This window comes from Mus caroli, chromosome 1 (genome assembly GCF_900094665.2).
Source record: "Mus caroli chromosome 1, CAROLI_EIJ_v1.1, whole genome shotgun sequence".
NCBI classification, from domain to species: domain Eukaryota; kingdom Metazoa; phylum Chordata; class Mammalia; order Rodentia; family Muridae; genus Mus; species Mus caroli.
The window spans coordinates 20171072-20197992 of record NC_034570.1 but is presented as its reverse complement, the minus strand read 5'-3'; the positions used below and the strand labels follow the sequence as shown (position 1 = coordinate 20197992).

At 39.6% G+C, this 26921-nt stretch overlaps 1 protein-coding gene across 1 annotated transcript in view; it reads right to left on the bottom strand.

Moving 5' to 3' along the window:
- The window catches only part of Lmbrd1 (LMBR1 domain containing 1), an 81270-nt gene that overhangs the window by 4743 nt on the left and 49606 nt on the right, over window positions 1-26921 (bottom strand). Inside the window, exons 10-14 of the mRNA XM_021171300.2 lie at window positions 15726-15790; window positions 15302-15404; window positions 14691-14795; window positions 12740-12889; window positions 9961-10039 (exon numbers count right to left, since the gene is read on the bottom strand). Coding sequence (XP_021026959.1) covers window positions 9961-10039; window positions 12740-12889; window positions 14691-14795; window positions 15302-15404; window positions 15726-15790 — 502 coding nt within the window. The remainder of the gene's footprint in view (window positions 1-9960; window positions 10040-12739; window positions 12890-14690; window positions 14796-15301; window positions 15405-15725; window positions 15791-26921) is intronic.

Genomic DNA, 26921 nt, shown 5'->3' with positions numbered 1-26921 from the left:
AATCCAATCATTCTTCCCCAGAGGCCTAATAATCCACTCAGTGACATTTGAAACTGGCTTAGACCGGATTACCTGGACCACCACCAAAACTGTATCTTAAATATTTTTCCCAACCACATTGTTTACGTGTTTTCCATGTTTTAAGAGTGTGCCTTTGATGCAAGCTTCCTAAAATTCAGGTGAAAATATTGTTAGTGTTTGGCTTTGTTGTAAACAACAAAGCTACCCTAAAAACCCATGCACAAGCATCCAATAGCATTTGTTATCTTTATGTGCTTGCTACATTGAGTTTATTTACATAGAGTGGCATGCACTCAGAGAATAATGCTTATAAACGAGCTCTGTGCCGCTATTTCATGCCAAGAGATGATTCTGCACTGAACAAAGGGAGAGATCCTTGTTCACCATCTGCCAGTGTCCAGCTGCTCACCTCCATCACCGACACGTAGCACATAAAGCATAGCTCTAGCTCTTGATGTTATCCAAGACGATGACAGCAAAACAATTGAACTTTCTTTAACCTTCAAAGTCAATTTACGATGGAGAGATGGCTCAGTGGGCAAAGTGCATGCTGTGCAGGTCTGAGGACCTGAGTCTGGAGCAGGGCACAGGAGCAGGCATTGGGAACTTTAGTACTCTTTGGGTGAGATGGGAGGTACTGGTGAGAATCCTGTAGTCCTCATAGCCTGGCTAGCCTGCAGCTGAGGATGAGTGACGCTACCTCAGATCTCACACAAGTGGAAAGTGAAGGCCAACCAGAAGTTGTCTTGACATATATACACACATACATGCCAGCATGCACCCCCCCACACACACAAATACATGGGCAGGTGAGTGCACACATACATGCACACACACACAGTGAGAGAGACAGAGACAGACAGACAGACAGACAGACACTGAATTGGCAGATGACCAGTGTGGGGCTGTGTCTTAAAATTAGAAGCACTCAGGAGTCTGACCATTGTCATGGAAAAAGGCATACAAAGTTCTAACCACTAAAGACTAAATGCTTAGCATGAAAACTTAAAACTTGTTTTTCTTTTGGAGTATACAAGTTAAGTGCTGAGCAAGGGCACCATGGGCCCACGAGTAAAATGGAAAGTCTTTTTAAAGTCTCCAGTTTGCTCCCTTCCGCCACTGCTTCTCACAGGCTATCAGAAACAGATGTAACAAAACCACTATGTCAGAGCGAGCTTTATCTTACCTGGTAATTCTAATATTACACACTTCTTCCTTTTTGTACCACTAGCTAAGGCATTTTTTAAACGCACGTTGACTTTCACTAAAATAGCACTGATTAATAGCTGTAATAACAACACTTTTTATTTTAAGTTTATTTTTACTAAGCAGTGTCAATGTACTGCACAGCTAAGAGCATTTCCAGGGTTTCTGGGTAAAAGGTGTAATCACAATTGAGCCATCATGTGAAACTGTCACCAAGAACTTTATAGATATTTAGACTCTGCATTTGTAATTGTTTATCAAGACTTTTTTTTTTTTTTATCAAAAATGTAATTACGTATTAAATGGTTAAAACAAAGAAAATACCCCGTGAAGAATAGCCTGAGCAGGGAGAAAGGATCGCGAAGGCAGAAGATGTGTGCATGCAGGAAACTCTGGGATCTTTCCCATACACATGAACTACATACATCTGAAACGATCTGAGAGGCATGTAAAGCCAGACACGTGAGGAGAAGAGAAGAGGAAACTGTGCAACAGACAGCAAAGCTGAACTAATGAAGTTAAAGCTGAATAAACGCCACACAGCTGAATCAGCATTTCATGAAATCTCATGGAAGGTCTAGATAAAGGGAAATGAGACATGATGAACATAAAGATGATAGAAGCCTAAAGAAAACATTTTATTATATTTTAAGAATATATGGGGCTGGTGAGATGGCTCAGTAGGTAAGAACACCCGACTGCTCTTCCGAAGTTCCTGAGTTCAAATCCCATCAACCACATGGTGGCTCACAACCATCAGTAATGAGATTTGACTCCCTCTTCTGGAGTGTCTGAAGACAGCTACAGTGTACTTACATATAATAAATAAATAAATAAATAAATCTTAATATATATATATATATACATATGAGGCTGGTGAGATGGCTCAGCAGTTAAGAGCCCTGAGCACTCTTCCAGAGGTCCTGAGTTCAATTTTCAGAAACCACATGGTGGCTCAAAATCATTTGTAAATCATATCAAATATGTAAATCATATCAAATCATATGTAAATCATATAAAAATCTGATGCCCTCTTCTGGTGTGTCTGAAGACAGTATCAGTGTACTCATATAAATAAATCTTTTTAAAACAAAAAGAATATATGAACAATACTAGGCTAATAAAGAGAATCTGTTAGATATTTTATGCTGGCAAGCAAGTTTTACAATGACCAGTTTTTAACATTTTATTTATTTTTATGTGTACTGATGTTTTGTCTGCATGTATGTCTGTGTGAGGGCATCAGATCTTGGAGTTACAGACAGTGGTGAGCTGCCATTTGAGTGCTGGGAATTGAACCTGTGTCCTCTGGGAGAGTAGTCAGTGCTCTTAACAGCTAAGCCATCTCTCTAGCCCCTCCAGCTGATTATATTTCAGGTTTAAGCTAAGCATGTGCTCACACTTGTAATCCCAGCAGGAGGGTGTGGAGGCAGGAGGGTCTGTTACACAGAGTGGAAGACAGCCTGTGCTACTTTGAATCATCTCAAAACAAAGGGTGGGGCTGCAGAAATTCTTTAAAACATTTCTGGGGTGCTAAAATATATGCCTTGCTCCTTTAAGAAAGAATGTTTCCAATTTCATTTATATCACCAATTGACCACATAAAACTTGGCATATTACTTTCACCTAAACCCAGGGTCTCATTAGACTGCTCACAGGTAGTAAACAAGCTAATATCTTTCTTTTGCTTTCTTCTTCTTCATCTATAAGGTAATACCATAACATGCATACATATATACATGTCATATTACAACTACACAAATACTTCTTGTCATGAGGAAAACCTAATGAGTGGTGTGCAGTATCCAACTGTGGTTCTGAGTAGCTAGTAAGTTATACAAATAGTTATAATAATAAGCTTACATTAAGTATAATACATCACACTATTAATCCTCTATTTATGAAGGAAGCCCCCCCCAACCACAAAGTTGCTCAGGCTTAAATAACTTAAGTGTGTAGAGACTATTAAATAAATTGTTTACAAATTATCAAAAACAAAGCAAGACTTTCAGCAGATATGTTCTAAAATAAGATCCAGGCAGTGGTTACTCTTGACAACCTCTGTGTAGTAGAGGCTAAGGCAATATGACTGTGAGTTTGAGGCTAGCCTCAGGCCACACAGGGTATTCTAAGGCCAACCCCGGGCTATGGAGCAAGACCCTATCTCAAAACAAAACAAAAGTTTAAAGCTACCCTCTCCACCCCTGCCACCAAATCAGTAACAACAAAACCAAATTTATGTGTGTGTTGTCTCTGGTCAGTTTCTCATCTGTCATCTTCTAGACCCATCAGAAAACCCTATTGCCTCTACAGAGTGGTCAGGTTTTGACCACTCTGACAATTAGGACCACCAGTGTTTCCTTGGATTATTGCAAACAGCCTGTCAACCTGCCTGTGCCCCTGGCTCATCCCGGTCGGTTCAGGGGCCAGTAGACCACGGCATACAGAGCACATCAGGGTCTCCACCTGTTTCTGTGTTTAGGGAACTACTGACCTCACTATGCCAGGGTCATTCTCGTGATACACAGATCAAGCTGAATGGTGAGAACAGAGCGTGTGGGCCACAAAACCTTAAAGATCCTTATAAAAAGTCTGCGGGGTTCAGCTCTATCTGAAACACCGCTGTCAGCATTATCCCTTAGGAAGTGAAATCACATTATATCATTCTTCTGCTCACAATCTCCCACCAAATATTTTTCTCTGAATAGAAAAGCTGAAGACCTTAAAACCTATCTGTTTGCTGTTACTATTCCCAGCATGCTCTACCCCAGCTTATTCCTCATCTCAAGGTGTTTCAAATGTCATCATATTGGTAACAATTCCTTCCAATCACACCTAACAGCCTGCTCCATCCCTCCCCCATAGAGGGCCCACTCTGCTCTCTATGGTTCTCACACCCTAACCCTTTTAGATTTGGGCCCACCTTTTACTCAAAGGGCGCTGGGCAGGGATTCTGTTCACTAGGGTAACCCAACATTGACAACACTGACCCATGACATCAACATGGATCTATGAAACGACGCCAAGGAAATAACCAGAACTATGTTATCACATGAGATACTCAAAAGTAAAATGTTTAGGCTGTGGGTCTGCTCTGCATTACTGAAGATATTGTTATCCCCCAAACACACTTAAGTGGCAACACACATATTATTTAATTTTGCATCGTTCAAGTAAATCAGCACAATTCTGTTAGAGTTGACTGGTTTTCATCTTACACACTAAATCTTTAATATTTTACTTAATATTTAATATTTAAAAATTCTAATCCCCACCTCTACATGTGTAAATTATTTGACAAAAGGACCATATATTCTTTAAAAAAAAAATTAGTAATGCCTCAAATCCTTGGGTACAAGGGACTATGTAACTTCCAATGTCCTAACGAGGGTTATTCAAGGAGCGAGTAGAGCATCTTCATCTAAGATGGGCAAGAGGGTTAAGAGGGTCACATTCCAACCTGACCTTCGAATCAGGACAGTAGGAGCCTCCCACCATCTCCAGTGCACATTACACTGATGGACTACCCTAGCCACAGAGCACACACAGACATTACTGAATCCATCACAAAACACCACTATGGCATTTCTCCCAGAATTGTCAGTTTTAGGTTCTAGAGAAATCCATGTCAGACCCTGTGAAATGGACATTGCTTAAAATAATCACTTATGTAAACATCAAATGCCAAGTACCGACCAGTGTAGTAAAAAGATGCAAATGGGAAACACGTTTGATGTCTAAGAAGTTGGTCTTTTCTTCTATATATAATTTTTAAATCACACAAATCCATAAGACAATGAATCTACTTAAGCAATACTGCCTGGGTGCTGAGATATTCAAAACAGATTCCCTGAAAAGGTAGATACTCAAGAATTCCTAAGTATCTAGTGCTTTGGGGGAAGATGGTAAAGGGATTTCCTCACACAATCTTGAGGAAACGTCTCTCACGGCTGTCCACTTTTCCATAAATGCAAAAAACCAATCTTGCCAAAAAAAAAAAAAAAAAAAAAAAAAAAAAAAAAAAAAAAAAAAAAAAAAAAAGCATTTCCTGCATGCCAGAGGCTTGACCTAGTTATCCTAAAAATGCTTGCTGGTGCTTCTTTTCCCTTTAATTATAAGTAATAGGATGTGTTTATCTTAAGAGGCACTAAGAAAATATTCAAGTCGACAAATGGAAGTCTAGAATTTTGTACTTTAGTTCTGTGTAAAGTGACAAGTAAGATACATATCTAAATATATCCACAGTCTTCCCCTCCCATTATAGGAGTGTGCTTTCTGTGTGAAAGTGTGTGCAGGCAGAGCAGTGCATTCCCTGTGTGTGTGTGTGTGTCTGTGTATATATCTCAATAAGTCTTATATAATATGAAATTAGATTAAAAAAATACTGTGTTTAAACCCCAAATGATATTCTGAGATGTCACCTTTTGTGGTCCCCAATCTCGGTCTACACTTGGTGTGTTCGTTAGGCAGCAGCTCAAGGGGAACAGACGGGCTCTTCCTGTTTTCCTCAACTATGTACCCTGGGGTGTGACTGCCTAATACCCCAGCATTTTTGTTGTTGTTCTTTTATTTGTGTTTGTTTTTCCATGACAGAGTCTGATTCTGAAGCTCTGGCTGTCCTGGTTCTCACTCTGTAGACCAGGCTGGCCTCTGCCTCCCGAGTGCTGGGATTAACCGTGTGTGCCAGTACACTGGCTACATTTCAGCACATTTAAGGCAGGCTAATCTCTGTGTAACTAGGGTACAGGAACAAATCCTACAATTTAACCCTGATAGGACACGCTTTATCTTGTGTACTTTGCATCTGTTCCCTATCTCAGGAATAGCCTTCAGGACTTTCATCTCTACTCCAGGGTCCAATTCACCACCATGCACCACATCTGAGCATGGCTCCTTTATGTTCTTACTTCTGTAACATTTTTTCCCCTTGCCTTTTAAGACACCGGCATTCTGGGGTGCCAAGGGTAATTACTGATCATGCTCTCCGGCCTGGCTTTGGGAGATATATTAACCTACTGGCTCATGTTTTCCACTGTTGTAGGGCTGTTGTTTCATAAGTTGCACGAAGCGCATTTGCTCCTCAGTGATGCTGATTTTGATCTTTTGATGCAGACTTTGTCCGATTCCTCTGAGGTTCAGCTACAATTTTCTTCTTTCTTTCAAGTTATTCAATATTACTTTCATTGAATCACCTTCAATCATTCTAGTTATATTTACCTCAAATTAGAGTCATTTATAAATCTGCTAGGAATTTATTTACTCGTTTTTAGCTTGTTGTCATCTGCTGGTATTTTGAGCTTGTTTTATTCTTTCCCTCCCGTTAGACACTCTACTCTGTGGCGATAACCCCAACATTAAGTCTGGGCAAGTCTTTATCTATACTCACTTTCCTGGCAACATCTTACTAAAAGTCTTTCCAGTGATTCTACACTGTGTCAAATTGACAGTTAAAACTAACTAGCACACATACAGAATTAAGAACATATTCACTTTTGCAAAAAGACTCAATAAAAATTGGTTAAATGGTAAGCTAAGTGTCTCTTAGTCTGAGTCTATATTAAGAATTAGATTTACATACAATTATTAAGGCTACTTCAAAGCTGCATTATTAAGATAGGGAACTTCCTTCATTTTACAATTCCTTTCCTTGATTCTCTAGTACTGCAGTTTATTATATTCTGTTAAAACAGCATCTTCAAAGGCTTAAGGCCTTCTAATTATCAAGTACTTCTGTTTTAAGCATCTACACTACTGACCAGTGCGTGCGGAATTTTCTTGAGTACTAATATGCTAGTCTTCTGTTCTCTCTCTCATTTTCCACACTGTGTCTTCTCTAATGACCTAGGTTTACCCTGTGTGTTCTGGTCAGTCCCTTTATGTTGTCTGCGACTTCCATTACCTCTCTGCTTGGAATGAGCATTCCACTGTATTTAGAAAGCATTCCACTGTTTTTAAATTTTAAAGGATAGATGATGTGATGCTGTTAGACTTCTCTCTTAAAGGAAAACACAAAACACAATGTAGAGGAAACAACCTAGAAGACTTGGAGTCTGGCCCCTCGGCTTAAAGCTGAAGGCTCACCCTATCTACATAGCTCAGGTGGCATTTCTAGAAGACTTCTTTGTAATATTACGGTTTCTTTTTAGAGCTCTTTCCATGCCCTGCCCCCCATGTGTGAGTGGGGTAAGCTCTTTAACCTTAACCTGTAGAGGAGCAGCCTGGTTTTCTGAGTCATCCTGGATGATGGGCTCATTTAGCGCAAAGCACAGTGGTCAACTCTTTCTGCAGTAAGATCATGATCGCAGCTACTCTCCTAATGTCTTCAACATTAGCATTAGTCATGGAACATGCGCCTCACCTCTTCCTTCCTGTCTCCAACACATGGGCTCATGTCTTCTTCAGCTTTTAATTTAGTTACTTGGCTATTTAATCATTCATGTAGTTGGGATGATATATCAACTTACAGGTTAGTATTTGAGTGTATAACCCTACAGATGATTTGATTCCTTCTGAGACTTTACTCTGTTGTGAGCAAATACATTTCAATAGAATGAGTGCGCAAGAATCAGATTTGCTCTATAGAGTGGGTTACATTTTCAGCTACTCTAATGTCCAAAAAATGTACTTCAAGAATGCTGAAAATGACTGAATGTGACAACAGAATAAGACTTTGCCGTTGAGGAATTTCTAATACTAACATTTAGGAACATACTATTCTCCAAGCCTGAACTTGCACTTTGCTTTCCATCTTAAATTCAGCCCTCAAGGTCACATGCACCCCAAACAATGTCATGACTATTGGAGGCAATCATACCAGTTCTGTTGACTTAAAAAAAGCACAGAAGCTGGAAAGAACCCAGATGTCCCTCAACAGAGGAATGGATACAGAAAATGTGGTAAATTTACATAATGGAGTACTGCTCAGCTATTAAAAACAATGAAATTCTTAGGCAACTGGATTCATCTGGAAGATATCATCCTGAGTGAGGTAACCCAATCACAAAAGAACACACATGATATGCACTCACTGATAAGTGGATATTAGCCCAGAAACTTAGAATGTCCAAGATACAATTTGCAAAACACATGAAACTCAAGAAGAAGGAAGACCAAAGGTGTGGATACTTTGCTCCTTCTTAGAATGGGGAACAAAATACCCATGGAAGGAGTTACAGAGACAAAGCTCGGAGCTGAGAAGGAAGGACCATCCAGAGACTCTCCCACCCGGGGATCCATCCCATATACAACCACCAAACCCAGACACTATTGCATATCCCAGAAAGACTTCGCTGACAGGACCCTGATATAGCTGTCTCTAGCGAGGCTATGCCTGTGCTTGGCAAATACAGAAGTGGATGCTCACAGTCATCTATTGAATGGAACACAGGGCCCCTAATGAAAGAGTTAGAGAAAGTACCCAAGGAGCTAAAGGGGTCTGCAACCCTATAGGAGGAACAACAATATGAACTAACCAGTACCAACCCCCCAGAGCTGTGTCTCTAGTTGCATATGTAGTAGAGGATGGCCTAGTCGGCCATCAATAGGAGGAGAGGCCCTTGGTCTTGTGAAGATCATATACCCCAGTACAGGGGAATGCCAGGGTGAGGAAGCGGGAGTGGGTGGGTTGGGGAGCAGGGTGGAGAGAGGGTTTAGGGGGGCTTTGGGGATAGCATTTGAAATGTAAATGAAGAAAATAATCTAATAAAAAAAGAAAAGCAGATGGATAATTTCATCTCATTCCCTATCTATCTATTTATATCTATCATTAGCTTATTTTCAGATGAACTCTTTGGGTCCCTTCTATGAACGATCAGAAAGCACTACCACTTCCTTCCATTGTTAGCTTCATGGTCCAACAAATTCTGGTGGATGGTTTGGACTTACACTCTATGGAGAACTGAGATAATCAGGTATTCATGGTACTTCTCACCAACCCTCAGGTCTCAGTACTTCCATGCTGATCTGAAACCCCTTCTGTGTTTAACTACAGAATTCAACTTTTAGAAGAAGAAGCCACAAGATGACTTCTATGTCCTTACTTCAAGCTTTGCATGGATCAGTTGCCACTTTCAGACTTTTAATGATGTCATTCCACTGGTTCTTGTCTAAGGGTCATGACTCTTTGAGGTGGAACATATCTTTCCCAGGTTTCACATATCAGATATTTACATTATGATTCACAATAGTAGCAATATTGGAGTTATGAAGTAGCAATGAAGACAGTTTTATGGTTGGGGTCACCACAACATGAGGAACTATATTAAAAGGTCACAGTGTTAGGAAGGTTGAGAGCCAATGATCTCATTCCTAATTCTGCAATTTCCTTTCATCATCATTATAACCCTCATGCCCATAATCCAAAAAATGAAATGTCAGAACAGTCACAATGTAAACATCTGTTTTCCAATGATCTTAGGCAATCCTTGAAAGGGTCATTTGACTCCAAAGGGGTCACGACCCACAGGTTAAGAACCACTATGTTAAAGTAATGATGTTTAAAACTCTCGAGCATACAACTGTGTGCTTTTTTCTTTAGCAAGGGGCAGCTTGAGCTTGATGCACAAACTAAATACATTCTTGAGACACTGCTTCAGCATGTCTGATCCGAAAGTTCCCTTTGATTATCATTCTATCACGCTCCACTAGGTAGAGTTAACCACACCTCGCCATGGACAACCTCACCAAGTTCATACAGATATAAATTCTAAAACAGTTTGACAACAGCTACTTTACCTTTAGGGGCATCTGCATCACATCTTTTTGGCACAGCGAGGGTTGAATTGCCTTTATGGGCATCAGAAGTTATATTGCTCTGAAAGACGAGAATGTGATTAAAATATAAATACTGCAGTCATGAATATATTTAAATTAAAGTAGTCACATTGCCAATTTAATGTTCTACTTTCTACTAATGATGTAGGTTAGTCATTAATATTAGACTAATATTAATTTAGAATAAGATTCTAAAAGTTAATTTAATACATAAGGCAAGGAGTTATGGTACATTTAATATTAAGGTGCTTTTGCAATAGTGATTTAGGTCATTTACTAAAAAACAGAGCTTCTTTTCAGAAGGAGGTGACATCAAAAAAGAAACAGGCAAGGCCTTAGAGCTTGGGTTCTATTTGAAATTCCAGTAGTTTGGAGTCTGAAGTAAAACTTCGAGAAAAAAAAAAAAACTATTCAAAAAGCACTCTTTGCCACTACACAAAAGAAACAGAGATGCGGATGGGACTGGAGAGGGGGCAATAAAGGAAGGTGGATGGTTGGGGAGAAACGTGGAAAGGTAGAAATAGGAAAGATATTTTTCAATACAAAAGAATAGTCTTCATCCCCGGAAGAACACATCCAGGGTATCAGCTGGGAAAGCAGATCTGTGGTGAGGCAGGAGAGCAACAGATCATGTAGTCTGGTGTCCCAGACTCCTGTACCATTCCTCTGACTTAAGTGACAAGCACTTTGCAATACAAGTGATGTTACTGAGCAAATTCTGTTTTGTTTTTTTAATTTCATCTAAAAATAAACAAAGATTGGAGAACGTACAGGAGAAAAGAGATCTGGAAGGCAGATGAATCGCTGAATAATGGAGGCTCCACTTAAGCAGCTGGTGAAATGGGTGGATATGAGGATGTGTAGGATGCATTTTATGAAATGGAGGTGAAAGAAATGTAGTGTTTCGAATGAGAAAGTCCCCTGCACTGTCCCCCATCTTGAGTCTTTAAATATTTGGCCCTCAGTTGATGGTGTGGTTTGGGCAGGTTAGAAGGTGTGGCCTTGCTTGAGGAAGACCATCAGTGGTGGAGGCAGATGCGCTTTGAGAGTAAGAAGGCTTCCCACTCCCTCTCTGCTTTGTGGCTGGAGTTAAGGTGTGAGCTCTCTGTACCTCCTTGCTTCCTCTTTGATCAGATCCACCGGCTGTCTGTCTGTCTATCACTAAATAGCAGCTACCCATGCTTGCCTGCCTGCTACGTGCTCCTTGCCATTGTGCACAAACTATTCCTGCCCCAACCGGGAACCACAGCCAAAATAAACCCTTCCCTCTCATACACTGCCTATCTTGGTGTCTTTTTTTTTTTTTTTTTTTTTTTTTTTAGGAAGGAGACTTTATTTTTTTTCTACACTTTAGAAAAACACATTACAAGTAGGAAATTTAAAAATTGGGATGTTCAAGATATATTAATTATGGCCATTGTTGCTATTATTTTAAATGTTATATAACATTCCCTACATAACATACTAGTAATAGTGTACTAAAAAGGTAAAAAGAACAAAAGGAAAGAAGGAAGAAAGAAAAGAGATTGGAGGGAGAAAAGTAGGAAGGGAGGGAAGAAAAGAGAAGAGGATGGAGAAGGGAGGAAGTAAGGTAGGAAGGAGGAGAGAGAAAGGGAATACAGAGAGAGGGAGAGAAAAGATATTGTTTGGATGCTACCCTAAAGTTTTTTTTTTTTAATTGGGTATTTATTTCATTTACATTTCCAATGCTATCCCAAAAGTCCCCCACACACTCCCCCACCCACTCTCACTTCTTGGCCCTGGCGTTCCCCTGTACTGAGGCATATAAAGTTTGCAATACCAACCAACGGGCCTCTCTTTCCACTGATGGCCGACTAGGCCATCTTCTGATTCATATGCAGCTAGAGACACGAGCTCCGGGGGGTACTGGTTAGTTCATATTGTTGTTCCCTATCGGGTTGCAGATCTCTTGAACTCCTTGGGTACTTTCTCTAGCTCCTCCATTGGGGGCCCTGTGATCCATCCAATAGCTGACTGTGAGCATGTACTTCTGTGTTTGCTAGGCCCGGGCATAGTCTCACAAGAGACAGCTCTATCTGGGTCCTTTCAGCAAAATCTTGCTAGTATATGCAATGGTGTCAGCATTTGGAAGCTGGTTATGGGATGGATCCCCGGATATGGCAGACACAACAGCAGATAAGCAATGAATATGTTAGACAAACACTGAATCCAGTTTGGCCAAAGTAAATCCAAACTTGCTAACTCAATTAAACCTAAATAGCATAGTTGTTTTTTATTAGTCAATGATATCAAGAAAACAGAAAAATATAGCAGGGAATCTATTCTGCTTAAAAGAATCCCAATTATTCCCAGAAAAAAACTGTCCAGGAAGTTTCTCTCACTGAGTTACAGCAGGAATGTATAAACGTGACATGTTCTCTGAAACTTTTGGGGACACGTTATTGAAATTACTTGCATTACTATTTTTGTAGAAGCATTAGGAATCTTAGTCAATAAATTAATGACGAAAAGAACAGTAGCTTAGTGTCATAGGATCCACTTAATGAACAGTTATAATGAAATTATGATATTTTAAAAAGTACGAAACAAACATAAAATGTTCACAAACATTGAAAAGCCAGTTTAGTCAATAATGAATTTAATAATTACTGAATAAAATGTTTTTTAAATATCTCTAAAGCTCTTTTTAAATTTATTTTTATTTTTTATCATTATTTCTAAAATATAGAAATAGCAAAATTTTATATCCCGCACTTACCTCTATTAAGTAATTCTGGCTTCCGTACATCACGTACTGAGGCGCGAGACTGTAGATCATGTAGCTGGTATGAAGGACAATGAGCAGGAGGATCATGCAGAGAAATAAGAGTGCCTGAGGCCTGGTTCGCCCTCTTCTGATTTTATATAACTGCAGGAAAATGACAAAGTTTCACCAACATTATTTGAAACAATCAGTCCTTCTGTGGACAAACTCATACAGTTCCACTGTCCCAAAATTAACACAGTAACTTGAGAACAAAAGAGGAAAAAGACCACTTTTTTTTCCTCTACAGTTTTTAGTGTTAACCTTATGTGGATATGAAAATACTGTCAGAGCACCTATGTCCAAAGGATACTACTTAACTATTTCAGACTAAAGTAAAATCAACATGATTCACTAGCGATCGCCAGCTCACACACGCCTGGCCTGACTTCCTCTGTGATCCTTTCACATGCTTACAGAACTAAGAACTGTGAACACAAAGTATAAGTATTCAGAATTTGTGCTTTGGTTTTATAACGTTATCACGTAAACACAAATATGACCCACTTTTACATACTAATTTCTATAAAATCATCATGATACCCTCATACCAAATTCTGCTTTAAAAATCAGTTGTGGAAGTTTATGATAATCTGGTTATAGTTGTGGCATTTTTATCCATGCTAAAAAAGAGGAATTAAGTGTTAACTGTATTTTAAATAATGATGTTACTTGCTCCATCTTAACGGTGAACCCCACTTTTACTCTAGTAACTGAAGCATCAGCTTCCAGCCACTTCACTGATAACAGCATAGTACAGGCTAACAGAATTTCTGTTCTGAAGCAGATGATAACACCATCACTAAAAATGTGCACTTCCCATATTCCCTTATGCCCAGGAGTGGTCGCATAATAAAATACCCCAGTGAGAGAAACAGAAAGGATCCCAGAACCATCAGACCTAGGACTGTGACTACTAAAGCATTTCCCCCAATAGCAAGAAAATTTTCTTTAGTTCAAATACATATTTACTAGGTTTTCTTTGATTCTTATCTAGAAATAATGTCTATCAAATTTAGCTTTGATTTAGAATTCATAATTACTTCAAGATAAATAAAAAAATAAATAAGTAGGGTTTCCATACAGCCAGTGTCGGCTCTCTTGAATCACGCCTAGGTTGCTTATAACTGACATAAGAGTGGGGTCAATAATTATGTTACACTGTTCAAGACAAAAGGAAAGGGGACAAGTCTGGCCCCTGCAGTCACTTGGTTGGTTACATGTACAGATGGGGAGTCATGATACAGAGGGCTAACAGTAGCCATCCAACTCCTAACAGGGAAGGAAGTCTTAGAACTTCACTGAGTCCACTGTGCTCATTCTATGTCCAATGCAATCAAACACTAAGCCAGACAACACACTTTCTACCATGGTTTCTCCACTTGGGCAGTGCTGACATTTCCAGTTTGATTAGTCTTTGCTCTGTGTGCTACATCATGTCTAATTAGCAGCGTCACTGATCCCTATCCACTAGATTTCCCTAGCAATTATAACTAAAAAATGTTTCCAAACACTGCTAAGTATCTGTGAGTGCATGTGTGCGCATGTGCTCTCTCTCCCTCTCTCTCTTTCTCTCTCTCTCTCTCTCTCACACACACACAAACTCCTACTTAATACCTCCTGTTCTACAAAGAAAGCACTTTTGTCTTAACATGAAGCAAAACATTAGTATTCTTATCACTTTTCCTACCAATCTATATGCAGCATATGCTAAATACAGCAGCGGGCTATGGCTGTGCACTATCCTAGCAGTAGAATGGCAAAGGCAGGAAGATCACAGACTTGAGCCAATCTGGGCTACAAGTTCTTTCTCAAATAACACACAAAACAACAAAGAGAATAAACTGCCATAAGAGAAATAACATAGAGTAATGAGAACAAAACCCAGAAAATAACACATACTTACCCTAATCCAAAAGAACCAAATGCCAATGTTTCGAATTCCTGCCATCGAAGTAAAAATAAAGTACATAATAATAATTGTTATAAGAATGTAATCAAGAGGGAACACCTGAAAAAAAGATGAAGATTACATTTAATACTCAAGCTATAAAAGCTCTAGAAATTAAACAAAATAGCCAGAAACAATTATTTACTTTTGATAATTAAATATTAATCCCCTTTAAGATTAGGCTAATATGAGAATATCTTAAAAAGAAAAAAATATTTTCATCAAACCCCAACTACTATCATGTTTTCATCCTAAGGGGGGAAAATCCTAAAATAAATTACATTATACTTTTGTTTTGAAATAAAGTACTTAATTAAAATTGAAACCCAAATACTGTTTGGAAGAGTTCACCTTTCGTAATACTATGCATCTCACATCAACAGTGTGCCAATACACAGGTATAATCATCTATAAACCAACATCAGTGCAGAAAATATATGCAAATAAAAAACTAGCACAGTGCTCCAACTCAGGTCTGACTTTTGTAAGTTTTCATAATCACGCTGTTAATGGGACAGGTAAAACAGTGTTTTGCTGTCGTGTGAAATGCCTGACATGGCACTTACTGTTTGTAACAAAGGCAAAAGCATGTTCAGTGGATTGCTCAGGTTAGTTCCGAAGATGATGAAACCCGAGTCTATTCCCGCTGAATGAAGAGCTTGATCCAGACTGAAACACAGAGTGGTGAAGAATGAATTTACATTACACCATCACATTTCCAGCCCAGCTAGAAAGAACATGGTTTTAACCTAAGCACGCTGCTTCTGTTGAGCCATAGGAAACAAATTAAACTTGGCTTAAATATTCCACAGAGATTGTCAATAAGTAAAAAGGAAACATTGTCCATTATGAGACCTTTTACAGATTCTCTGGGTTAATGTTGTACAACACTTCAGGTAGAATGGGCTACACTAATGTAACTCAGCACCAAAATGTATGTTTTCAAAGCCTTGGTCTAAGTGCTTTAGAAAGCATGTCTACTGTACTTACTTTGACAGGAAGAGAGAAATTACAAACAGCAACGCAACGAGGATGAAAAATATTCCCCAAATGATCTAAAATGAAAAATATATTCATTAGAACACAGCTTTCAACATGGATTCTGAAAGCACAAAATCTTTAAGCTGACAGAAGTGGCTGCCATTTAGCAACGATCTAACGCAAGGCACCATTTAATTTAGTACATAGTCCTAGCATTTGTACTGGAGACTTTACCGGGAGACCGCTTGCTCAATAATGCGTACACAAAGAGGCAAAACATTGAAAAAGTCTCAACTAACAAGTAAACAAAGAAAACTTTGGCTTGATCAAAACATTCTGTTCTATTACCGGAAAGGACATTAAAGAGAAAAGTAACTTCACTCACACATACACGAATGTACAGACACAGAGAGACAGAAAGACAGAGAGAGAGACAGACAGATAGACAGACACACACACCTGCACACACATGTGAGCACACATACAGTGCTAGAACAGATCTCAAGCCAGAAAAGTCTATGTAATGAAGCAAAATTCCTTCCAGCTAGAGGAGCTGCCATAGAAAATGTTTCTGTGGCAAATACATCAAGTGTTTGAACTTCCACGCCTTACAATATGAACTTTGTTCTAGAGATGGACATAAAAAGGTAACACAATATTGGAACTGAGTTTCTGAATAACTGTTTCAAAATGAAAAAGAAATGAACTCTACCTATGGCAGCAAAATCTCGAGGTCTGTTGTTATTGTTTTGGTTTTGTTCAAATTCAAGAACACCTGAGCCAAAGTAAAGAGCTGGCAAGGCCGCAGGAGGAGGGGCCTTGGTCTGAGCACAGGCTAGCTCTGTAGGCCACAGGAAGAGGGGCCGTGGTCTAAGCACAGGCTAGTTCTGTAGGCCACAGGAGGAGGAGCCTTAGTCTGAGCACAGGCTAGCTCTATAGGCCACAGGAGGAAGGGCCTTGGTCTGAGCACAGGCTAGTTCTGTGGGCTGCAGGAGGAGGGGCCTTGGTCTGAGCACAGGCTAGCTCTGTTTGGCTTTTCCTTTGGAACTGATGGGAAGAGACGAATGTGAAATTTCATTTGACATGATACTGAAGTGTCTTTCAGAATGCTGGGAGTGGGATGGGGATAAAAGATGTTATGTGAATACTAACATAAGATTTTACCCGCCCTAACAAGATGAGCTTCTGAAATCAATTCTGAAAGAGGGTTGGGCTTGCCTTTTGTGAATTCTCCAGTTCAAACATCCTGCCCTAGGGGCTTGATGGGAAGGGAGGACGACAGGAGAGGGTCAAGAGGATCTTTGTGAGCAACACCACACGACCTATCTCCTATGACGGGGCCTCTCTGAGAATTCAGTATTAGAAAAGGGTTTCCCTGGCAAGGAACTCTTCCAGTAAGTAGCACTGCAGCATGACAGAAATGACAAATCTTGAAGAGGCAAAGATTCCCTTCTGTTATATTTTCACAAAAAAAAAAAAAAAAAGTAAAAAAAAATTCTTAGTTGTCTTATCAGTGTGCATATGAGTTAAGAGTATTTAGCTACTTAAGATCACAGAATAAGCACGAGGAATCTAAATACTTTATGACGCTCCCATCCTGCATGCATACAGGAATTAAAATGAGTAATTAAAGCATCTATTACAACGCTGGTGAGAATATCGAGTTAGTTGACCTAGAAGCCAAGATTATGCTTTCACCAAGATGCCAGTTTCTATAGGAAGATGAAGCTGCATTAAATGTTTCAGAGTAAGAACTTTTAAAGCACTTATTCCCCACAGAGGCACAAAGGAGCTAGCACAAATGCCTGGAACCAACTCTTTCTGCATTACGGAGATGAAGCAAAAGCAAATAGCACTGCAGGGCCATTAATTCAAGAAAATGTAGGTGAACCTGGGTAGGACATAGTGAACTTGAACTTGCCCTAGGTCCGAATCCCCCATGCTAATGCTATGGTCATCCTGAAAACAGTCACAGAGGCCAGCAGTCTGGAGATAACACAGCACACAAAAGTGGGCCGAAGCTCTTTAAAGCATCATTTCCAGAAAAATGCCATCACTTGACCTGACTGGTGGTTCTCAAGAAAACTACTTATAAAGTGGCCTGTACTTGACCTGGATGGGTTTCCACACAGTGCTAAAAGCCTTTGTGATGGCTGCAAACAGTGACAAGCAATCTATGAACTGCATGCCCTTAAGGGTCAGTGAACAAGTGCACAAAAATATACTAACCAAAAATCTTTAAGAGAAGGTCTAGGAAATGAGACGTCTGTTGGGAGTCTCAGGTTCTCATTTCCTAGCAGTCTGAAACGAGCTGTGTTTGCTCAGGGCTATGAACATGCTCAGAACAGATGTAAGAAAGCCTAAACTCCTGCTTGAAACTGCACAGGAAAGAAGTGCAGCAGAGGCAGAGCTGAGATTGCAGGCTTGTTGCTGCATTGTACACACAGAGATGCTCAGACAGAGGCTGAGTCTCACGGGTTGCAAGAGGTTAAGACATTTTCACTATTAATCAACACACTAATTGATAGGAGCTAGAGTGAACGCAGATCAAAGAACAAACGCCTTGTGGAATTAATTCATAAAAACTCAAGGATACATACAACAAAGAAAGGAAAGAGAGAGGGAGAGAGGAAGGGAAGGAGGGCAGGAAGAAAGGAAGGAGGGAGTGAGGAGAATCATGGATAAAACCAAACCAAGAAAACATGGTAAACACAAAGGAGATAAAAGAATTAATAAGCACTTAGGGAACCCTAGACTTTGGAATATACAAAACCTTTTTATTTGTTTTAAAACATTAAAAAAATAAAATTAATACATTAAAATGTTTCTGCAAATAATCAGTATCAATGAAGATATGTTGATCAGGAACTGCTACATATTCAGATGCTAATTTCTGTACCCCAAGATCTGTTTGCCCACTATAAGCAAATTCTCACATACTCTAGCTATTGTTGTGCAAACCATGTTTCCTAAGTTAACTGTCAATAAAACACAGGCTAAAGCCTGTGATTGGGCAGTAGACAGAGGTAGGCGGGTTCTTAGTTACCCAGCTGCTAGTCCCAGGTAGAAAGGAGAGAAGAAAGGAGAGAGAAAGAGAAAATTGCCATGGGGTAGGTGAATCAAGAGCTGAGCACATGGCCATTAGGGCTGGCTTGATGGAGTGGGGGGCCCACGTGGAACACCGAAAGGGAAACCTTGGAGCTCATCACAGAAAGGTAGACAAAATAGCATAGAGGGCTGATATCAGCCCAGCTCTAGTGCCTTTATAAGTATGATAAAAATCTTATTTCTGAGTCTTTTCTCTGTGAACAACATAGTCTGAAGTAGCGTAGGAACCCCTGAAAGATATTTTAAGACAACAAGGGGGTTATAACAAACTCCCAGAATAATAACTACCACAACAAAGATAAAAATGAGATTTATTTTAAAAAGTGAACTAAAATTTTGAAGCTGAAAAATAGAATAATGGAAATAAAAAGTTCCTTAGAAGGAGCCACAGCTGACTTGAGCAGGGGAGAGTTATAGAGCAAGAAGGTGAACAGATCCACCAAGCCAAGGCACACAGAGAAGAAACAAGGAAAGAGCGGTGGATGGGGCTCAAGGCATATGGGAAATCATAAAGTTAACTAATAAAATAGCAGGATTTAATGAAAGAGGGAGAATATTTGAAGAAATAATAGCCCAAGGCATTCCCCAACAGGATGAAAATGTTAACCTGTATACTCAAGAAACTTCAATTAGAATAAGTCAAAACCATACCCCCCCACACACACACACAAACATACAGGTAATGAGTGTGTGTGTGTGTGTGTGTGTGTGTGTGTGTAAGGAGGGACAGGGAGAGTGACCCCCAAAGGGAGCTCCTGAGATAAGAGAAGACAAAGCAAGAGAAGAAACTCCTCATCCCTTCAGATTCCATGGATTAAACTGTGAAGACAAATTAGATAAAGCCAATAGAGAACTGAGGAGTGGGACTGAATGTCACAGGCTCGCAGAAGAACCCTGCACAACATCCAGAACTTACAACCAAAACACTACATAAAGTTTACACATTCTGGGCCTGGAGAGATGGCTCTGAAGTTCAGAGCCCTGGATGTTCTTCCAGAAGACCGGGGTTTGATTCCAGCACTGTCATGGTGGCTCAGAACCACTGCACCTCCAGTTCTAGGGAATCTGATGTTCTCTTATGACTTTCATGGACCATGCATGCTAATGGTGTGCAGACATACATGCAGGCAAAGCACCTATGTACATAAAAATGTAAAGAATCACAGAAATGCACTCACTATGAAGAATAAATCAAAAGAGAAATTAAACAGGTAAAGGACTCATAAGAGATGTGTGTGTGTGTGTGCCTACTTAGCAAAAATGAAACTTTCTGAACTTTATGGTGCATTTCACCTAAGAACTTAGACTATTTAGATGCATGTGCTGTTCTGCTGGAGATGTACATGCACCCCCTCCTACACGTGACAGTTTCAGAGGTGGAACCTTTAGGAGTGGTTCTCAGCCTTCCTAAAGCTGAGATCCTTTAATATAGTCCCTCATGTTGTGGTGAGCCCCAACCCTAAAATTCCTCTCCTGGCCTCTGTCTCTGCTGCATACACATGGTCACAATTTTAGGAAAAAGGTGTGGTGTGTGGGCAGTATGTGGGTAGAAGCAAGTGATGCTGTCCAGCCTACTGCACACACCAGCCAGATTCTCCAAGGGTTGTATCTTATCCTACTTTAGGACTTTCGCTATATATACATACTGAACAGCTTGCTGATTAGTGATATACAAAACGCTTGGTACCAGTGTCTTGACAGCAACAGTATTTAAACAAAACCACAATTCAATCATAAGAACCAGGAAATTAATATCGATATGACCTTAGCTGAATCTGAACTGAGTTGTTCATGTCAATTACCGAAAAGCAATCTTTTCCAGTCTGAATGCAACCCAGTATCACGCAGTGCTTATGCGGCTTCAGTAACCTTCAGCTTGGATCAAATAATAATTAACCCCCCAGGCCCCCCGACCTTGACATTTGATGACCAGGGCAATTATTTTATAGAATGCCCTGCAAGCTAAATGGTCTATTTCTCATGAGCTTTTTTTTTTTTGGGGGGGGGGGGGGGGCGGGGGCAGAAATGGCAGAGAGACTCCTGTGAATGTANAATGCCCTGCAAGCTAAATGGTCTATTTCTCATGAGTTTTTTTTTTTTGGGGGGGGGGGGGAGGGCGGGGGCAGAAATGGCAGAGAGACTCCTGTGAATGTATCACATCAAGAGGCACAGTCAGGTCTATTTGTCCTACAATTAATGGGGTTTTTCCACTGTCAAAGTGTCATTTCCCCTTCTATAACTGATACGTTTTTGTGGTGTCATACTTGAGAATAGGTAAAATGTTATTCTCAGCAAAGTCTTACCTTTAATTTCAAGTAGCTATTAATGTCTCTCCCCAAAGAAAGTATGTGTTACCTACCAAATGTTGCTTTCTAACTGTTGGGTTTTTCTAAATTTGTTTAGTGAGCTTTGTTTTATTCAATTTATTTGCTCACATCAATAGAGTCATAAATTGCTATAAAGTTTTTAAAAGATTTATTTTATTTATATGAATACACTGTAGCTGTCTTCAGAAATACCAGAAGAGGGCATCAGATTTCATTACAGATGGTTGTGAACCATCATATAGTTGCTGAGACCTCTGGAAGAGCAGTCAGTGCTCTTAACCACTGAGCCATCTCTCCAGCCCCCATAGAATGATATTTTATTCACTGAGTTATCATCATTACTGCTACTATGTACACTGTGAATACCATTATTCTATACCTAAATGGTTTGACACTTAGGCAGTGGCAGACGGCCAGGGCTGGCTCCTCTCAGTACAGTTCTCTGTCTGAAGGAGAAGCTGCTTTCCTCTACCATTTGCTCTCGGAGGCACAGTCCTAGATTTGGGTAGCTGCCTGCGTGGTCCTCCTTCCTTTCCACAGAAGCAGCCTGGGACAGTCTACTAGAGATCAAATACTCTGGACAGGAACTACTAATCCATCTGTCTTTTCCCTAGATCATGTCACCTTGCCACTTATCTGTATTTTCTTAAGTGTCTTTTATTTTTGGTAGCTTTTTGGTAGCTTGAGATCCTGTTGTGGAGTTAAATTCCTTTTCACTTCCATTTTTACTGACAGGTGTGTTCTAGGCTATAGACTTCTCAGACCAGCAAGTTACATACATCTTCTAGTACAGACAAAGACATGAAGCATCAACCCTACAATCTCAAGAAACAAAATCATGAGCTCAAGGATCAGAATGAACAAAAGTGATGCCTGCCCTCCTGTAGTTGTCAGAAAGGACCCAGTCCTATTGATAAATTTCTCCTTCAGACCTGGAGTATTCCTTATCAAGTGTGTAGGGCCAGAAGTGTTTCTGAATTTAGTTAGAGTCTTCCGGGTTTTGGCATAATTGAATAAATGTTATCACTGCACATCCTTAATCCAGAGACAGAAAAATGGAAATCCAACCAAATCTGAGACTTTCTGAGCACCACAGATGCTAAAGCATCCCAGATCTGTAGCATCTGGATTGGGGATTGGGGATACGCAGCCTTAATCATTAATGTTCAGAAACTCTATAGTGAGTTTTATTTCTGCTGTCCACTTGGTGACTATAAGGTTACTTTTCGTGTAAAAGGGGCCTTAGCTTATTGATTTTGTTTAAATTTCTAGTCTCAAATAAATTCTATTTAAAGTAATATATGTATCTACTTTATAGAATGTACTGGTATTCTTCTTTATGACTCAATTAACATATGATAAATTGTTTTCCACATGTACTTGGACAAATGTGTGTGTGTGTGTGTGTGTAGTGTAGTGTATATGTGTGTATGTGTGTGTGTGTGTGTATATATATATATATGTATATGTATATATGTATATATAGTGCATGAAGGACCCAAGCGGACCAGAAGGGCATGTCAGATTTCCTGGGATTCTCCAGTCACAGTCACAGTTGGCTGTGAACTGTCATGTGGTCGCTGGAAGAGTAGCCAGTGCTTTCACCATGAGCCACCTCTCCAGCCCCTCCTCCACATTCTTACTCTATGTTGTTTATATGAAATATCTTACCTTGCACATGGTAGCTATTTCTTAACCACCTATTACCATGTTCAGTCTGTTTCTTGCAATCTTCCATGAATTTTGCTTCATCAAACACTGTGGTTTGGTTTCTACAACAAATATTCATAACTGCTACATTTTTATTATAAACTGGAACTTTTCAGATTAAAAATGTATTCATTTCCTATCTCAGCTATAGTACATTTTTCCAATCTTTTGGCAAAACCAATGCCTGACTTACTTCCTTTTTACCTGTTGCTGTAGGTGGTACATCTAGACAGAATGTGGCCCTTATCAGCCTCATGCCTTGACAATCTTACAAGACCCAACCCAGCTGTCAATAGAGCCATGTCCTCTCTGGAGACTACAGCAGGGAAACACTCCACACACCTCCTCTGAGGTAAGCAAGACTAACTCGTCCACCATGTCTTTGCTATGTTACTTCTCTGACTAATGTTACCACAGCAAGCCATCCTTACATGTTGCTGACCTCTCTGCTAGTTGTATAATTTGTTTTTGTCTCTTGTTAAAAATGTTTCGCCTTGAAATTTCAGGTTGCTATATTCAGACCACCCCCAACATAATCTCTGTATTTTGAGGTCTATAATCACAATTATACCTCTACAGATCCTTTTGCTACTTAAGGTAAGATATTTGCAGTCCCAGGGAATAGGTCACCAAGAGCAGCATCCTACTAACTGAACAACATCTTTTGTTTACTAGTTTTTATTAAATCTGACTGTCAAACATTAGAATCACTTTCTGTTTTCCCATGGTTTCTGTTTGTTTGTCCCTGAGGACCTCCTTATTTTCAGTCATCTTGAGCTGCTATTTTAAGTGTATCTCTTTTCAATAACATATAGTTGGATCTTGCGTTGTGGTAAAAAATTTTAAATTATTGTAATAGTGGGTTGGGTCATTCACATTTGTTGATACTACTGATACATTAAGCATTAACAATGCCTTACTGATGGACAGTTGTGTATATACGACACTTCTTATACTCTTTGCTTTATGTATCTAGAACAGGTAAACTCTGAGAGAAAGAAGAAATAGAATAACAGTCATCAGGAGATGGGACTATTTTTAATGGGCAGGGTAGTTTTGTCTGGGAAATAAGCTGGGGAAAGAGTAGAGGTGATACAGTCCAGAACGATGGCGTGCTTATCACTGGACATATACTTAATCGGAAAACACTAAAGCACCGAAAGCATGCGCAAGTGAGCACTGGCAATCTGTGATGTCACTAGTGACATTATAACTCTGTACAGAAACAACAAGAATCCTCAAATGATATTTAAGCCAATGGATCTAGGCTACCCAGGCCAGTGAATCTGTCAGAGCTTTAAGAGTGGCCCCTGCTCCTCCAGAAAGGAGTTCATCCGAGTATCGATGAACACTGGATGTAGGATGGTTAGAAAAATGCTGTTACTTTAATTGATTCGGCTCAAGGAACCTCTATCTTATTTATCTAAATGATGTGCTTACTTTTTAAATTTGTCTCTGGAACCTAACAGTTGTCTTTAGTTCCACTGCTATATTTTAATAGTTGCAAAGCTTGTTTATACAAACAGGAACATCAGAAACAAACGGTGTGTGGTATAAATCACTTAATTTTCATATAAAACTTAAGTGTTATGACTTCATTTTAAAGAGATGTAAAGAGGTTAAGGAAAAGGAAGGTACAAGTTGTTATAAGGCTAACAGGGTGCAGAGCACGGACAGAGCCCGGCACTAACTAACTGCAAAGCCTGTGCTCAGAGCTGTCACACTGAAATGAGGTATACACATCCCGAGGGGAGGGGAGAGGATGGCTATGTGAAATCACAAGATCAGCAGGCATCTTTAGGGGAGAAAAAGCAGTATTTGAGGGGGAAGACAAAAAGTATTTCTGAATCAATCAATCTCTCTCTCTCTCTCACTCTGTGTGTGTGTGTGTGTGTGTGTGTGTAATGATAAAAAACAAATAGAGATTACAGAATAGAGCAATAGGCAATACTGGCACCAAATTTTCAGACAGAATGTAACTTGAGCATGGTGGCTCATGCTCCCCAAACTTAGGAGGGAGTGGCTCGTGTATTCTTATAGGTCCAGGAATGACTGGTCTACACAGTGAGTTAGATGTCAGCCAGGACTATATAGTGAGCACCTATCTCAAAACAAAAAACAAATAAACAAACAAAACATATAAATAAATAAAATATTGGAACTTTTAAGTCAATTTCAGCATACAGTGTGCAAAGACGGGTGAATCAAGCTAAAAAGGCCTTCATCAAGGCTAACTTTGATGCTTAGTGTTTAAGAAACACTAAGCAAAAGGCAGTTTTCTACTTCTGAATTACATCAACTATAGAGAAAGCACCAAGGAGATAATTAATGACTGTTGTATCTCACTTAAAGAAAAAAGGAAGTGGTTATCTCCTTGCATTTATATTAAATTTTTTTTTTTTTTAAATCAGTCTATCCCCCAGAGATTTCCTTCAGGCAACCCTGTCTTACTTCTAGGTAATAAGCAGAATATTGGTAAGAATTCCAGTCACTATTCCGGAACAACACATTTACATAACAAATAGGAATAAACGTCAAGTCAACTATACTGGAAGTCTCAGGTAGGAAAACTGGAACGGGAAAAGCTAACAACTGGAAATCCTTCGCTCATCATCGGTTCAGTCTATTGCTGATCATCACAACACAATACTTGGCGTGACAAACTTTTAAGGAAGAATGGTTTATTTTGAGTTAGTTTGAATCAGTCTTGGTTCATGGTTAGCTGGCTTCATGCTTTTGAGACCAGCAAGGCAATGTATCACAGGCATGCAATAAGGTAAAGTGATCACCTCAAAGCAGGCAGGAAGTGCACAGCGCAGGGTCCTACCCTCCCCACAGGAGGCACACTCCTGGGTCCAAGACTGCTTCTAATTTTGAAAGGTCTCCGCGTCTCCCAGAAGCACCAGAGTGGGACACTAAGCCTCTAATAATTATCTGCAGGGGACATTTTCCAAACCACAGTCCTCACAGTAGAAGGGACTAAGTAAGCAGTCTTTTAGTTGCTAACACAACCAAGAATAAACACTTTCTAAGGAAGCTACAATAAAGCTATAAGAATTGACAATAAAGCAATTGACAATAAAGCTATAAGAACTGACAGGCCAGACAGGTTGCAAGAATTTTACAGATGAATAATAAGCATTGAAAATTGAAATCAGTAACATAATTTTCAACAGAATATAAAAGGATGCAGAAGCAATTTTTCAAGATGTTTTTAAGCCAGGATAGTGAATATAATAAACACTGACAGAGAAATATAGGATTAAATAAACAGTTCCCTCAGTAGTGTTAAGACATCAGCTCTCCCCAAATTACTTATAGATCTTGTAAAGCCAGAATAACCCTAGGAGACATTTCAACAGGTGTTTAACAGAATTATGAACTGATTCTAAACTCTAGATGGAAATGATCTGCCACAATCAAGAAAACTCTGAAAAGGAAGATAAAACTGGTAGATGTCTGCCCGACTTCATGGCTGACTACAGAGTTCCTGCCTGCAGTGAAGCTGCAGCATAGGAACACAGACCACAGTGGGCAGAGGGGCAGAGCTGGACACACTGGGCAGGGTTTCCAACAGAGCGAAGGGCTGCCCAAGTTCAAGGAGGAAGGGAAGTCTTGACATAAACTGTGCTGGAGCGGATGGGTACCAAGATAAGTCTCAAAATTAACTCAATGCAGACCACAATCCTGAAGGTGAGATGAAAGTAAAAATTCTGAGAATGTAGGAGAAAACTACCTTAAGAGAGATAAAGATTTCTAGAAACTAAGCACAAATGGTAAATAAATTGGGTTTCACAAAAATATAAGCATTATTTGTTTGAATAATAATATTAAAATAAAAAAGCACAAATTGCAATGTGATGTTAGCAATGACTATATCTGACAAAGTCCTTGACATAGAATGCTTAACAAATTTATACAAGTCTGTACTGGCTAGTTTTGTGTCAACTTGACACAGCTGGAATTATCACAGAGAAAGGAGCTTCAGTTGAGGAAATGCCTCCATGAGATCCAACTGTAAGGCATTTTCTCAATTAGTGATCAAGTGGGGAGGTCCCCT